Below are 14,276 nucleotides of genomic sequence, written 5' to 3' on the forward strand. Positions count from 1 at the left end.
GTTGTGTCCAATGAAATGCAGACAACTACATGCAGCATCTTGCAACCTGCCAGCTCAGTCTACTGAGCACACGTGCAAGCCTGCTGGCCTTTTCTGTAATTGAGCAGTGCGTTGTGGTTCCATATGGCTCCGGCAGGAACGTAAAGGAAAATTTGATCACCCATCCTACAGGTAATATCTTTGCTATAGACCTGCTTGTGCAAACTTACTATTTCATTGCCTTGCTTAGCATAAGTATGTATCACAAAGAGAAGATGTGCAACCTAAAAACCACACGGTACAGAAGAGTTGGAGAGCGTTGTCCTAAAGTGACAAATTTTATTGCTGTACATTAAATACAAGGAGACAGAAAAAAAACCAAACTCGGAGAAACAAGCTCCTGAGAAGGAATCTGGTTATGTTTTATCAACAGCAGTGGTTGTGGGAATTGGTTGTGGGAATTGTGTTAAACAGAGGGTATGAAGAAGGGGAATATTCTAGGGACCTTTGGGGGCCTGAAGACTTGAATTCAGGAAATAGCTTTGGTCATCTAATGAGGATGCTGTTTTGTCAAGTTGAAACAATGATTTTGGTAGAGCACGACTGGCTTTACGTGTTACCGTGAGCTATTTGGTCTCCATGAGTTGTGCCTTGGCCTGATGTCACACATGGGGTTTACCATGCGTTTCACTATCTAGAAACTATTCAAATAGAATTAAGCTTTGACAGTCAAAAGCCTGTGCTGTTCCATTGGTGTGTCTGTTATACACAGTAACTCACATTTGCCTAGAGGCAAAAATTCCAGCATGAAGAGAGGAGGCTTTAGATCATAACATCAGAGGTACACAGTTTATCCTAAATTATTCTATTTTCTAGCTAAATGTTTGACTCAATAATTACTTGCACCTGAACAGAAGCAGAGGGAATGGACTAGACTGGGTGGTGGTTGCTATCGGTGACTGGATTCGGAGTTTGCCACTGCTAACAAAGGCAAGTTTTAATTTAGAATTAATCTGTACCTCAGAGTAACCACCTTAAAGAAGTTAAAGGCAAGGTGAGTGCAGCATGCTCTGTCCATTCCTGTGTAACACTCGATCACAGCAGCTCTCTGTAACGCCACCCTCTCTGCAGCTGTCCTAGCAACATGCAAGGACACTGCAGCAGGAGTCCTCTAAATCTTGATATTCAAAGTGAGCACAGAAACACGCAATCTTTATTGTGATGACTCCTGGTCAGTGGCAAAGTGGCAGCATTTACAGAACACTCTGAGCAGTTTGTACCAAGCCACAGGGTGGAAGCTTTAAGGGAGGTGGGAATATTTATTCACCTACTGTCTTCAGGAGCTGGTGAGCCAGTTCCGGTCAGCTCAAGCAAATGCAAACTTTAAACAATGTTATCCTATAAAAGCACTTTTCTGAGATTAGTTACATCCCCACATGAGCATAAATTCACAACATGGGCTGCAATGAGACATTTCTCTATTGAGAAACAAAGAAGCAGTAGCAGTTCTTGGAAGTTACCAGACTGCTGCAATAGCAGACATCTGCCTTCTAAATTTTCCTCCTGTTGGTATATTTAGAAGAACCTGGCAAAGTTCATTTGACTTCATAGCACTCCCCTTTTCAGTCTCTGCAGAACAGTTCAGGGTACTACGAAAAACGGCAGAAGCATTAAGTCCCCCACCATGAGCAGTTGGTTAAGTGACACAGAAAGGACAATGCCGAGCAAATGAAACCAGCTGCTGAACAAAGGAGGGAGAACCTATGACCTGAACCCTGTGCAGATACTTCCAGTGCCACGTTGCTTTCCGGTACGCTAACCCCCTTCTGCTGCCACTATTGACCACAAAAACATCCGTCCCTGTCTTGCTTCAAAATACTCCTCTGCCTGCCGTTACCTGTTCCGTGCTCTGAAGTGTCGGTCCTCTGGGCCAACTACAAATGGAGGCGGCGGGTGAGGTAGCTGGGACCCAGCTATGGCTGAACCCATCCTCTGGTCAGAGCTACAGCAGGACCTTCTCCTGCTGTTCCTGAGATGAGCAGAGCACCTTGTTGCAGCTGTTGCGAAGGCTTTTCCTGGAGGAGCACCGTTCTAGCCCTAACGGTTACACACACACAGAGCAGTAAGAGTAATTGCTCCCACTGACACGGGCCCAGCCAGCGCAGTCATTGTAGGATAAGAAGCCGCTTCTCCCAGGGCTCTGAGAGCTGTTGAAATGCTGCGTTTCAGTGCGCTTCCCGACAAGAGCAGTCCTGCTGCTTTACATCTAATCCTGCGCGTAAGGCAAGCCAAAGTTGGAAGCAGTGGACACAAGCCAGCAGAGCAGGAGACGGGTTGAATCTCAGCCTCAGCCCTCCTCAGCGTGCCGGTGGTGTTTCACATTGCTGCTCTTTCGCACACGGAAGCAAAGCACAGCCAGAGGATAATGCTGGCTGGTGATGTAGGTACAGATATATCTATCAATAGATAGAAAAACATTAATTTGGTGCCTTCTTTTCCTTTTATAAATCCATAGTGACGACACACTGTTGCAAGCTCAGGAATACCAGAGAACATCTCAGGGAAAGAAGGGTGTTCTTTAAAGGACTTTTTTGCCTCTGGAAATCCCAATAAGAAGACAGTAGACCTGATCTGGGGTGTTTCCACCTCCCAGTCCTGGTGTGATTTCACACCTGCATGGTTTTCCTGGAACATGAGTCCAGCTGGCAGACCCACGGCTGCGCCTAGAGCCCACCGAGCTGCTCAGGGCTCTGATTCCCATTCAGCGTAGGGCTAGATAACGATTTCCTGGAACTGGACCTGAGGAAACAAGCAAAGGTGACAGAAAAGGCAAGGCAAGGCAAGGCAAGGAGGCTACTTCTGTTTCAGGAAGCGATGCAGCAAGAGGTTCCCAGCCAGGCCTGTCACACCTTACCACAAAGGCCGTCACCCTCCATACCCTCCATACAGCTAAAGCCCCAGTTCTCAGTTTCATGAGGCTCTGGTGCTCTTGGAGCTCCCCAATTCCATCTGCAGTCATTATGGACCGACAGTGCAAGGTCATTTATAGCCCAGCCATTACACAGCAGCTTCCTTTGCCCCCCAACTAACTGCAGCAATGAATTACGGAGGCAGGGAGTAACTTGGGTACACGCATTTGGGGGAACATGATTTCCTGGAATTGGCCTTTGTTTGCCATTAATGTTTAGTGAGTTCCCATATCTCCTTCTATTTCTATTAGTCATAACAATAAGCCATTACATTTAAACACAAAAGCCAAGCCCACTTACTTTACTTCCTCGTACTTTTTGCCTCGATAAAAGTTACTCTTTTTAATCAGATACAGCAGCACGAGGTCACAAAAGAAAGCTCCCTGCAAAGAGAAAGACCTTGTGTTTCATCTTTAGAGTGGAATAAGAAATGTTCTGGTCTAATTTGCAATGAGCATCAGTTAAAGAAGAATAACTCATAGAAGCTGTATGTTGTTTCATACTCCATGAAATCTTAGGGGTATTTAGACTAGAAGGTTCATTAACAAATGCCTTTGAGACAGGACACAGACACACACCTGACTGAGCAGTCAGAGTAGCAAAAACTCTACTGGAGAAGCCAGAAACCAACTCTCCCATTTTATCCTCGGAACAGATCTGGGTCCCAATATGTTACTTTAAGAAAATTCACTTACCGCTCCCATGAGAGCAAGCCCCGATCCAATATTGATGATGGTGGGAATGATGTTAAATTTCCCTGCCTAGAAGAAAAAAGGTCATGAAGTACTTGGTGAGAGAACAACCCAAGAAACAAACTTAAGGGTGTGGTATTACACAGGGGAAGCTACTAGTGCCTGAGGGTGTGTTTTGTTAGCGACAAGCAGGCTCAGCCATAGAAGAGTTGCAGTGAACAATCTTGGAGGCTGAAAGTCCGTGTGTCTCAGACCCAACTGTCCATGGCTGCATTCCTGAGCTTGTGTCATCCCTGGACTAGGCTTTTTTTTTGCTGCAGTGCATACGCATGGAAAACAAGTCTCTGGGGCATATTTACTTCTGTCAGACTTTAAATGAGCCTGTTTTTAGGTAGAAGGGATGCAGACTCATCTGCACTCCAGGTCATCTCCTTTCTTAGGTAGGGTAAGCTCCACATGGATGAATGGCAAGAGCCCTTTCCTACAACAAGCCAGAGAGGCTGTTCTCATCCCAGAGCTGCCTTCCCACTGAGAGATGTCCCCCCACCTTTTTTTCTCTCCAGGGTCTGAAATATTCTGGCCTGGGACCTCACCTTGCCATTCACCATCACATCAAAGCGGATTCCATATGCTTTAATGAGTGTCCGGTAGTCAACCCCCTCAGCATCCCGGTAATATTTGGCAAACCTGGAATACAACAGTGCTGATTTTAACTCCATCTTCCACACACACAGAAGAACCATCTGAATTCAGCTATCTCTTCAAACAGATCTATTCCTCTATCAAACACAGCTTTAGCTCGCCATGAGCACGACTCCCTCCCTCCCCTCCTGCTGAAGCAGTGTGCTTGGCTGGGGCAGTGCCTGGCATGATCTGGTACTACTTCACTGCCAACCTCCAGCACCTGTGAGTCAAACCAGCTCAGCCCGACTGTGGTACAGCATCGTATTCTCCTCTTTACTTACCTGAAGTTGTACCCAGAAGAGATGGACTTTTCTGCAAAGTTGTTATCCAGCCGGCTAAAAGAATAGTGAGGATTACATTCAGAAGGGGCTTTATCAAGATCACAGTTCCATTCAATCTGAATTCCTATCACACCACCCTTAACGAAAGAGAGAGACAGCATGAGTTTTTTAAGCTTAGTTCAGTTAACGTGTCTTCAAATTTGTCAGATCCTTGGGCAAGTTTTCCCCAGGGACAAGAACAGCTGTATTTCTGGTCACAGACACAAGCACACACACTTCTGGATGGCCTAAGTTCATGCTTTTGATATTAATCACATTGCTCTACACACAACCCTAGCTTTCCCTGTGCTGGCATCCTAGGAGGAGATTTCTCATCCCAGGACACTGATTTCATTAATTTAAGTGACTGTAATATACTTCAGTGGAGAAGATGCTCTTTTATGCAGGGATGAGGTTCACACGTGCCGAAGCTGGACAGGAGGCAGACCCCCAGCCAGCGGCTCCCCTCATGGCCACACAGCAGCCGTAGAGCCAGCTGGGAAGCACCCGAGCCCGAGGGGCACTCCTACCTCCAAGGCCATTTCCTGGAAGTCGCTCCCAGCCCACTGGACAATGTTCCCCAGGAGGAAGATGGGGCAATAGGGATGCTCCGTGCTGTAGCGGCAGCTCTTCAGGTAGGACTCATTGTCAGTTGCCAGCACATTCATCCTGCACATAGGGAAGAGGGAAATCCACTTTGTCTCCCCTCTTTGCTTGCCCACACAGCCTACGCCACCAAGACTGTGGAGACGAGAGACTTCTCCAACACCTCTCATGCACAACAGAAATGGCACCTTGCCACCAGCCTTGTCACCCTGCGAGCCTTTCCACTGCTGGCCCAGGGAAAGCAGTCTGCTCACACCAAAAAAGAAGACCAGGCCAGATGGGGACTAGGCCAGCTGAATCTGGGGCTCAAGGAAGGACTTGTATGGAGCGGGTTTCCAGGGTGCTCCAGGGCCACTTACTTTTCTCAAGCTAAAAAATGAAGATACTAGAAATGTCTATCTGAGCCTGGTAGAATAGCAAGAACACGCTTCTTTCTATGCTTCTTTCCTTCATTCATACTGGAGCGAGAGCCGCAGCAGCAAATGCAAACAAATACATTAAACCTGCATTTTCCCAGCCTTGTCCAAGCGCCTGCATTTTTATGTACAGGAATATCCGGGAGCAGAAGCAGCTCTGTGCTGATTATGCACTGGCTGGCAGACAGATCCATCTGCCTTAGGAGCTCTGGTGCATCCCATACTGTAGGAGCCATCGCAGTCCTCATTTGGTGAAGGACAGCCTTATCCCAGTTGCTCTCTGAGAAGCTCCAAGCCCTCATTATCTCCTTGTTCCCACACAGCCTGAAGCCAAAGGCCTCCCCCCGTGCCTTAGAAGAGGGAATATCTGCCTCCCCACCCCAACCTGCCAGCAGAAGGACAGTGGAGCCAACCAAGGTTATTGGTTCTGTGATGGAGAGGACAGAGGGATCTCTGAGCACCTGCACTTACTTGGAGAACTTAAACTTGGGGAAGCGGATTGAGTTCTTGATGTAAACAGTGAAGTTTTCTGCGCTGGCAAGAAGTGGTTTCCTGGAAGAGAAGGGTTTGTTATCTGTTTTATGTTCATACCTTCCCCACATGTTTAAACTGGAATTGCCATTTTAGAAACAGCTAGGTTTCATCCCGTGGTGCTACACCAGCTATGCCACTTCCCTCACACTGCCGGCAAGGAGTTGGTGAGGAACGTGCAGGTTGAGGGGAAGCCCTGAGAGCTGGAAACAGCCCTGGGACAGCAGTGAGCCAAGCAGGAGGGAGCAGAGGGCCAGTCCTGCCAGGCGGCCCTGCAGAGCTCCCTCCAGAATGAACAGCCAACATTCAAGCAAGCGTCCAAGCAGAGGGAACCCAGAAACAGCCCTGAATGACACACAAGCCAAGCAGCTCAAGCTTGGAAACAGCTTAGGATGGCCACGTACTTGGGCTTGGACCTTTTTTCCACTGGGCACCAGGCCAGTATCTCACAAGTCCCTCTGATGCTGTCCCTGTCTTTCAAACAACGGCCAGTCTTAACCCCTGCAGCACAGACATCACAGAAAAGGTCACACAGAGCAGCCACCTCCTCTTCTTGCCTACAGGGCACACAAAAATCAGATCACTGCCACCCAAAGACCTCCCCCCTGCTATGAAAGGGCCTCTCAGCTGGAACAACCATTCTTTTCTTGCTTCTCTGAGCAGCCCTAGGTGCTTTGGCCCAGCCACCACAGAGCTGTAAGCAAGGCAGCAATCTTAATAAAAGATAGTAAAGAAAAGAAAGTCCTTGGCACTCTCTGTAATCAGAGATCTCTGGGGTTGTAACCAGGCTGATGCTTCTGAAGAAACCTGCCTCTACCAGAAACAGTACAGGAGGAGGGAAACTTCCCTTACCATTGCCAGCCACCACTGCTTCCCCTGCCGGGCAGTCCCCATCCTTGTAACACAGGGCGTCGGGAATGCTGGCACTCTGCAAAGTGGAAGAGGACAGAAGTGAGACCTGTAATGGGGCACAAGACTCAGAGGGGTAAGAAAGTGCTGCTGATGTGGGGTGAATCCTCTACAGGATGGTGAACACTGAAAATGTGCAGCTAAAGTGGTAACGGCAGGTCATGTGCAAATAGCTCAACAGTATCATACCACCCACAACACCATGGTTCAGCTACAAGTCCTGCTTTTGGGCTCTGCTCAATCTGGAGAGGGACAGGCTGTGGAAAAACCTAGATGTCATCTACCATTCACCAAAAGCAAGTAGGAGGCCACAGTGCTTCACCTTAAGACATAACCCTACTTTTGTTTCAAGCTACAAGCTCTCCGAGCTCAAAATTACCCTTCCCTTGGCTGCACGCTGGATTAATGCAGCCACTAGAGGACAGCCGCGTCCTGAACAAACAAGCGTGCTCTCAGCCTGGGCTACCCCTCTGCTTGTGATATGGAAAATTAATCACTGCAACATGGAGACGACACTCCCTGGATGGCCCGTGTCCTTCTCCCTCAGGCTCCAGCCCATTCTGAACCATGTCTCCACAGAGGGCATTTTAACATGACGTGGAAAGACCTCATGCCTCTGGCCCGTAAGGCATGTTCTGGAAGATGCCATGCACCCTCCCACGTCCTGAAGGTAACAAAAGCCTGAATGTTCAGCCCTTCCCAGGACGGGGCTTTTAGAAAGTCTCCTCTACCCGTAACTAGACCAAGTCACCTCAAAGTTGTTTTCCCATGACCTTTTCTGGTCCTGAGCAATCACTGCTCTGGTCTCATCTCCAGCTGAGCAGTTGTCCAACACCTTCAACTAAAGTCAGCAAGACTCTACATGATCAGTGCCTCTGGAAATTAAGAGAGCTGAACCTCCCAGGTTGGCAGTAACCAGTCTGATTTTCCCAACTGAGATATTATACTACAGAGAAAAACCGTTCGCCTTTCATCCTTCCTGTGTTCGTTGCTCCCCGGGTGTCCTCTGTCTGTTCTTACCCTCGGTTTTGTAGGGGTCTGGGGACCAAGGGGCTCAGTTCTTCCTACCTCAGGACACGTGGCTTGCCTCTGGTTTGGGGTCACAATCAGATTCGTCATGACAAAGAAGACGTTCTCACCCTTGAATAAACAAAGTAAGGCAGGAAGAATTAGAAGACCTGTTTTGCTCTTAAAATACCTGTTACAAGGGGGATGCAGTTCTCTGCAGAACAGTAACGCCTCTCTCTCCCCTCATACTTTTATACTTTTCAGGCTGAGATACAACAGGGCCCCTCTGGATGAGGCTGGTGGGTCTCTGTGGGTTCTGCTTCAAAGATTGCATTAATTTGGTGAGCAGGAGTGCTGAGCCTTGCCTTGCTGGCTGCTCAGCAAGTGCTTGTCCTCCTTTTCCGTAAGGACATGGTGCAGGATCAGGGATCAAAGGCCCCATCCCACTGCAGAGCTGCGGGTGTTTGTTCTCAGCCAGGGTCTGGCTGGCTGTCCCAGCTGTGCTGTTACAAGCCCGAGCTCACGGAGTGAGGCAGCAGGGCACAGCACAGGAGTAATGGCACATGCAATAAAACAAAACAGAGTACTTCTAGCATGGCTGTAATAGAGAGAATATAGATCCCTTTACTGAGCCATTGGGATGACTGTCTGAGACATGCAAGGAGAGACTTGACTGCAGTTCATCCCTAAAATCCTAATTTCTGGCAGTGTAGCGTTTCCTTGGTATTTAGGCAAAGCTCCCGTACTGGAGCCTTCCCTTCTTTGCACATTTACAGCTTCTATTTGGTCCCTTCCCCACATTCAGCAAAAAGCTAAAATAGCTAACTTTTCCCCTTAATGGTTTCCCCTTAAGAACCAACCACCAAAGGAAACCACAGGAAAAACAAGCCTGCAGACAGCTGTACAGTCAGCAAGAGGGGAAAGAAAGCAGCTTACCACAGCACTGCAGAGGGAGCCTGGTTCACCACTCAGAAGTGAAATGAATGCAGAAATAAACCATGTGCTTTAAGATTTCTGCTCCATACCATGCACACGTGGGAAAGGCAGGAGGGTCAGTAACAGCACCAGGCTGCAGCCACAGAACCAGGGATGTCCCCCGCCAGCCCCCTGCGCTGCGGAGCCTGACTCAGCACAGCGAGGGGCACACAGAGCCACTGGAGCCAGCCCACGGTCCTGCTGTGAGGCAGGGCAGTCCTGAGCATCTTGGACAAAAAATCCTCACCCTCGGCAGGAACCGGCAGTGCATCGAGCCCTGCCACCTGTAACACTGGTTACCCGCATGAGCGAGCACCTGGTAATAAAAAAAACTGATCAGGAACAAACTGTGGACCCCCCAGCCCCACAAGGCTGCTCTGAACCACAACAGGGACCAAGATGTTCCTTCAAATCTGTGGGAGAACAAGCCCAAGAAAGCAATGAGTGAAGGATTCACCAGGCGAATCCCTGCTCTACATTCAGCTTAACCCCGAAGTGCCACTGGTTCACCCTGTCCCAGGGCATTCTCAGCCCTCAGTGGTGAATTTCAGCAAGCTGAGTGCCTGCCGTTTATTCTGCAGTCTCTCAGAAAACCCCTTCCAGCACACGGCAGGGCCTGTTGCACGCAGACATAGAGATCTCAGGTTTCCATCTGCGAGAGCAGAGCTCGGTGCTCCTGCACTCGCCTGGCTCTCCTTCCCTCACTGTGCTTTGCGTGGGTTTACCCCACATCCCACCAGTGCTTTGGGACACAGGTATGTCTGTCCTCAGCAGGAGGGACACATTGGTCAGCAGCCACGCTGGTGGGCTCAGGAGAGCTGCCCCCGTTCTGTGGGGGAGATGGGGTTTCTCCCAGCCCTCACTGTCTCCTGCTCGCTGCCTGGGTCTCTCCAGCACAAACCAGCCTCCCCAGACCCACCCAGGATAAGGCAGGACTCTCCCTCCAAAATGAAATGAGAGATTATGCAGCAGTTAGCAGAGCATGTCACTTAATACACCGGTAGCAGGCATTCAGATACTCCTAAAAACCCATGTGGGATGCATCTCACGACTGACCCGAGATGTTCAGCGGATAAACAGTAATGAGCTCACAGAGCAGGAAGGCTCGTAAGATGTCTACGTTTGCATGCACAGTCCCCAGAAGCTGCTGAATTTCACTGTGAGCCCAGGGTCTAACATCACCATGGTTGCTGAAGGCTGCTGGACGCTGGGGCAGACTGCAGTGGTGCTGGATTCAGTGTTGTAGACTGACTGCCCAGTCATGGTTGGCTTCAGGATGCCATAGCCCAGACAACTGCGCTGCAGAGCACGCCAGCCCAGAGGGCAGAGACAGCTATCTTTACTCAGCACGCCCTACTGCAATAAGCCAACGAGCAGGAACAAGAACACTGAGTCACAGCAGAAACGTCTGAGAAGTTAGAATACTGGTCAGCGTCACCATTTCATTTCTGGGTGTGCACACCAGCCACCTGCTAAGTGTCCCAGGGCTCCCACACAGCTTGAACAAGAGGCACCGCAAGCACTGCCCTTCCTGCTGCACAGCACGTGTTGGTCTGAGACTGATACCTTGCAGTGAGGCTTTGCATCGGAATTGGTGGAGATGCAGAGCACAGATCCACAGGTCTGAGTAAACACGGGCTGCAGCAGGAGGAAGGTGAAGCCTTATTCTTTTGAACAGACAAGTAAATTGTTTGATTTACCACTTTCTGCTCCCTGACAGGACAAGACCCTCATTTTCCCCTCACACCTTTCCATGCACGTATGACAGACACGAGCAGGGAAAGCACAAACAGCCACTGGCAAGCACAGCTGGGCAATTTCCAACCTGGTGTCAGGCCACATCTGCTGCCATCTTTTCCCCTTAAGCATCAGCTATGCACCTCACTGGTCAAGTCAAGGAAGCAGCAAGGCAGGTTTAGCCAGACACATTTCAAGCAACGCTCATCACTCAAATTGCGCCACATTTTCTTTCCATCTCCCACCCGCTCTGGGCTGCCCCATGCATGCCTGCTCTAGCCCAGGAAAAGAGGCAAACAGCCACTTTGCTCAGCTGAGCACAGTCCCAGTGAAGCCCACAGGACTTCTGCTTGCAAAGTTCTGCTTGCCAAATATCGTGGGCCTTTGCGAGAGAGACAAGGCTGCTTTGATATTTGCTGGAAGCCCTAAGAGAAGGCACAGCACTGCTTTCTTGTAGCCCATCTCCTGCTTATTCGTAGGAAAGACCTGGATACATCACTTCAGCCTTTCCACCAGCAACCATGCTGGAAGATGTCCTTCTAGCGGAACGGCACAGGCGACAGCAGCAGGGTGACGCTAACCTGCGGAGGGATGACGTAGTCTGCAACATCCCACAGCCTCTCCCCCAGCTCTGAGGTGTTGGTGAAGGCTACCCCTTTCAGTTTGGTGATGACAGAGCTCTGGAGGGATGTGTCTGTGTCCTGATAGCCTTTCTTGACAACAAACACCCACCTGCAAAGACACAGAAAGAGCGGCATTAGCAAGTGGGGGCAGGGAACGAGTTAGCCAGAGATTTACACCAAGGCCAAACACTGTTCAAGGGCAAATCAAAACATACCAATGATACCAAACCCCCTGCACCTACTACAACAAATTTAGAATAAACTCTTCGACACAAGCTGCGCTTACCTGCAGCACTGGAGGAAGAGTCAGGACCAAGACTCCACACCCGGGAAAGGTGTCATTGGTCACGGGGTAAAGCAACAAGCCTCCCGCCTCGCTGTCCTGGGCTAGCACCCTCGACGGAAAGAGGGGAGGGCAGGGCTCTGTGTTCCCCAAGATGAAAAATGATATGAGCTTTTGCAAGTTGCAGCGAAGAGTGTGGTTGGTTTCACAAATACGCGACTCGCTCCCATTTTACCAGCCTGCCCTTAGGCCACCAGTCCAGCCACAGACCATGGCTGGGCCGATGCAATTCCAGCAGGAGAGCTGAGTAGCACTACGAGAAATCTGTAGGGAATATTCTCAGCTGGATACAGGACCTTTCATAAGCCAGTGTGACGGTAAGAACCCGAGTGCACCCTGGCCTCTGCGCTGGGCTTCAGGCTCCTCACCAGCACATCTGGAAGAGCTGCGTCCTCGCTAAGCACTCCAGGGAAAGGTTTTGCTTCCTTCTTCCCACTGGAAGCAGCAAGAGCTCCGTATCAGTGGTGAAAACATCTCTGGGCTAAAGCTTCTCCACAGTACTGCCAAAGTCAGCTGCCAAGACAACAAATCACACAGACCCTTGAAGAAGCCAAGGGGCAGGTTTTGGGGGAGGGAGACAGGCTGCATTTGCAGGCACAGCTCCCCGTTGCAGCGCTGTGACCTGGGGCACGCTACGGCACGCAGAAAGGGAGAGCAGCCGTCTCTGGGGCCGAGCAGCACTGACATATGCTGCCCTTCACCTGCTACTCGTGACAAACAAGAACAGTAACATTTCCCACCCCTATGAAATTTCCTACTTTCCTGTTTTCCCAAAAACACTGTTCTTCTCTCCCAGGAGGGCTCAAAAGCAGACCCTTACGTTTTCCACAGCGAATCAAGGAGGAAACGGCAGCTACAAGCAAGAAACGATCCAGAGGGTTTTGACGATCACAAGCCCCTCGCCAGCCTCTGAACAGCTATGGGTACGTAATCAAGCAGCCAGTCGTCAGACTAACGCTAACCACCTCTGCGAAGCCCCCAGCCGCGAAGGGGTCCCTGCAGGCGCCATCGGCGACGGTGCCAAAGGTTTGCAGAAAGCAATAGCTGCCTCGGGAAGAAGACAGCCTGTATGGCCCAGGCAGGCTCTGAACACTCACGGTCACCGGCCGTGCTATATCCCTCTTGGATGAAGGATGTGTCCTCAGCAACATTATTTAGAGGATTCCTCCTTTAGCAGCTAATACATGCCAGACTGCTGAGACTCCATCTCTGCCCTGCTAGCTAAAGCAGGCTCTGGAACTGTACACCCTTCCATAAATAAACCCAGCATGTAAAAATGACTCTGCTATATTTAATCAGTGAAAACACGACGTGTAAGAAAGGTTGAAGGGATTCAGAAACACAGCCAGTGAGGGTAAAGACCTATGAACCACTTTCTGCAAAGCCTCAGAAACTCAGGAAGCAATGACACAGGCATCACATAGGCTGGATAATTCCAGGTCTGAGCCTGCAAAGCTGCAAGGAGCATTGCTGTGTTAGTTACATGTCAGCGTGACCAGCCTCTCGCAGAACTGGGCCTTTTCTGAGAGGTGCTCTAGCAATCTCCATGCCAACCCGCCCTGCTCTGAAATAAATGCAAGGCAGCCGACTTTCATGCTGTCTCAGCCTCCACAATCCTGGCTGCTGCAGCCCACTCCAGCGAAGAAATCTGCCGCTTTGTGCTTGGTTCCCTCCCGTTTAGACTTGAACACGTAATGCAGCTGTGCAGGCAAACCAGGTTTGTCCCCGGGCTCAGCAACCGTGGCCATAAATGCTCTTGTTTCTAATGAGTCAGGTGTTAAGCTTTGGCACCATTCCCACCGAATACAGAAATAAATATTTACAGGCGTAAATAATGCAGTACAAAGCCAGTGCCATTCGATCTATTTTTAACCCGATGTTAATCTGGAAGGTAGAGCTGAATCTAGCGATTCCTGGCAGGTGAAAAATCAGATATGAGTCTATCAGACGTTACAAAATCCAGCTGTATAAACAAGCATAACTATCTGCATTAAAATCATAAGCCATAGCAATCTGTCACTGTATGCAGAGTATCCCACATCAATCTTCATCACAACACAGCAAGCAAACGCAACCGCAGCGGTATGTGAAACGCAGGGTGATTCTTACCCCACCAGGTAAGCCAGGATGGAGAGCTGCACCACTCGATAGAGAATCCCCACCTTCTTGTTCTTCGCAATGACGTATTTCTCTGTTTTATAATCAAAAAGCGACAGAAACAAACCTTTCCAAGCCACCTGCCCCATGCTCCCGGCTCGCTCTGTACCGGTGGCTGGAGCAGGCAGCAGCGTTTGCAGCTCGCATTATCCGCACGTGCTCTGCATGGAAACCTGAACACCAACCCCTTCAGAGCAAGAGGCTGATCTCCTCCCTCCCATCAGCTGCTCGCCAGCAGCAGCTCTCGGGTCGGAAACCGGCAGCTGCACTACCACGAGATCCTTCCTTAGCTGCTCGCCAGCTAACGCAGCCTCTGGGGAAGCCCCC

At 49.9% G+C, this 14,276-nt stretch overlaps 1 protein-coding gene across 1 annotated transcript; it reads right to left on the reverse strand.

Moving 5' to 3' along the window:
* Nucleotides 1–2,702: 2,702 nt before the first annotated feature.
* Nucleotides 2,703–14,038, reverse strand: P2RX5 (purinergic receptor P2X 5; the record flags this gene model as incomplete). Its single annotated transcript, XM_082008657.1, has 12 exons — nucleotides 2,703–2,778; nucleotides 3,249–3,331; nucleotides 3,644–3,709; nucleotides 4,234–4,327; nucleotides 4,606–4,742; nucleotides 5,175–5,313; nucleotides 6,138–6,218; nucleotides 6,602–6,698; nucleotides 7,050–7,125; nucleotides 8,175–8,246; nucleotides 11,408–11,558; nucleotides 13,902–14,038. The coding sequence occupies 12 exons, from the start codon at nucleotides 14,036–14,038 to the stop codon at nucleotides 2,703–2,705; spliced, it is 1,209 nt and encodes a 402-aa protein (XP_081864783.1).
* Between the last annotated feature and the right edge of the window lie 238 nt (nucleotides 14,039–14,276).

This window comes from Phaethon aethereus (genome assembly GCF_964289735.1).
Source record: "Phaethon aethereus genome assembly, chromosome: 19".
NCBI lineage: Eukaryota > Metazoa > Chordata > Aves > Phaethontiformes > Phaethontidae > Phaethon > Phaethon aethereus.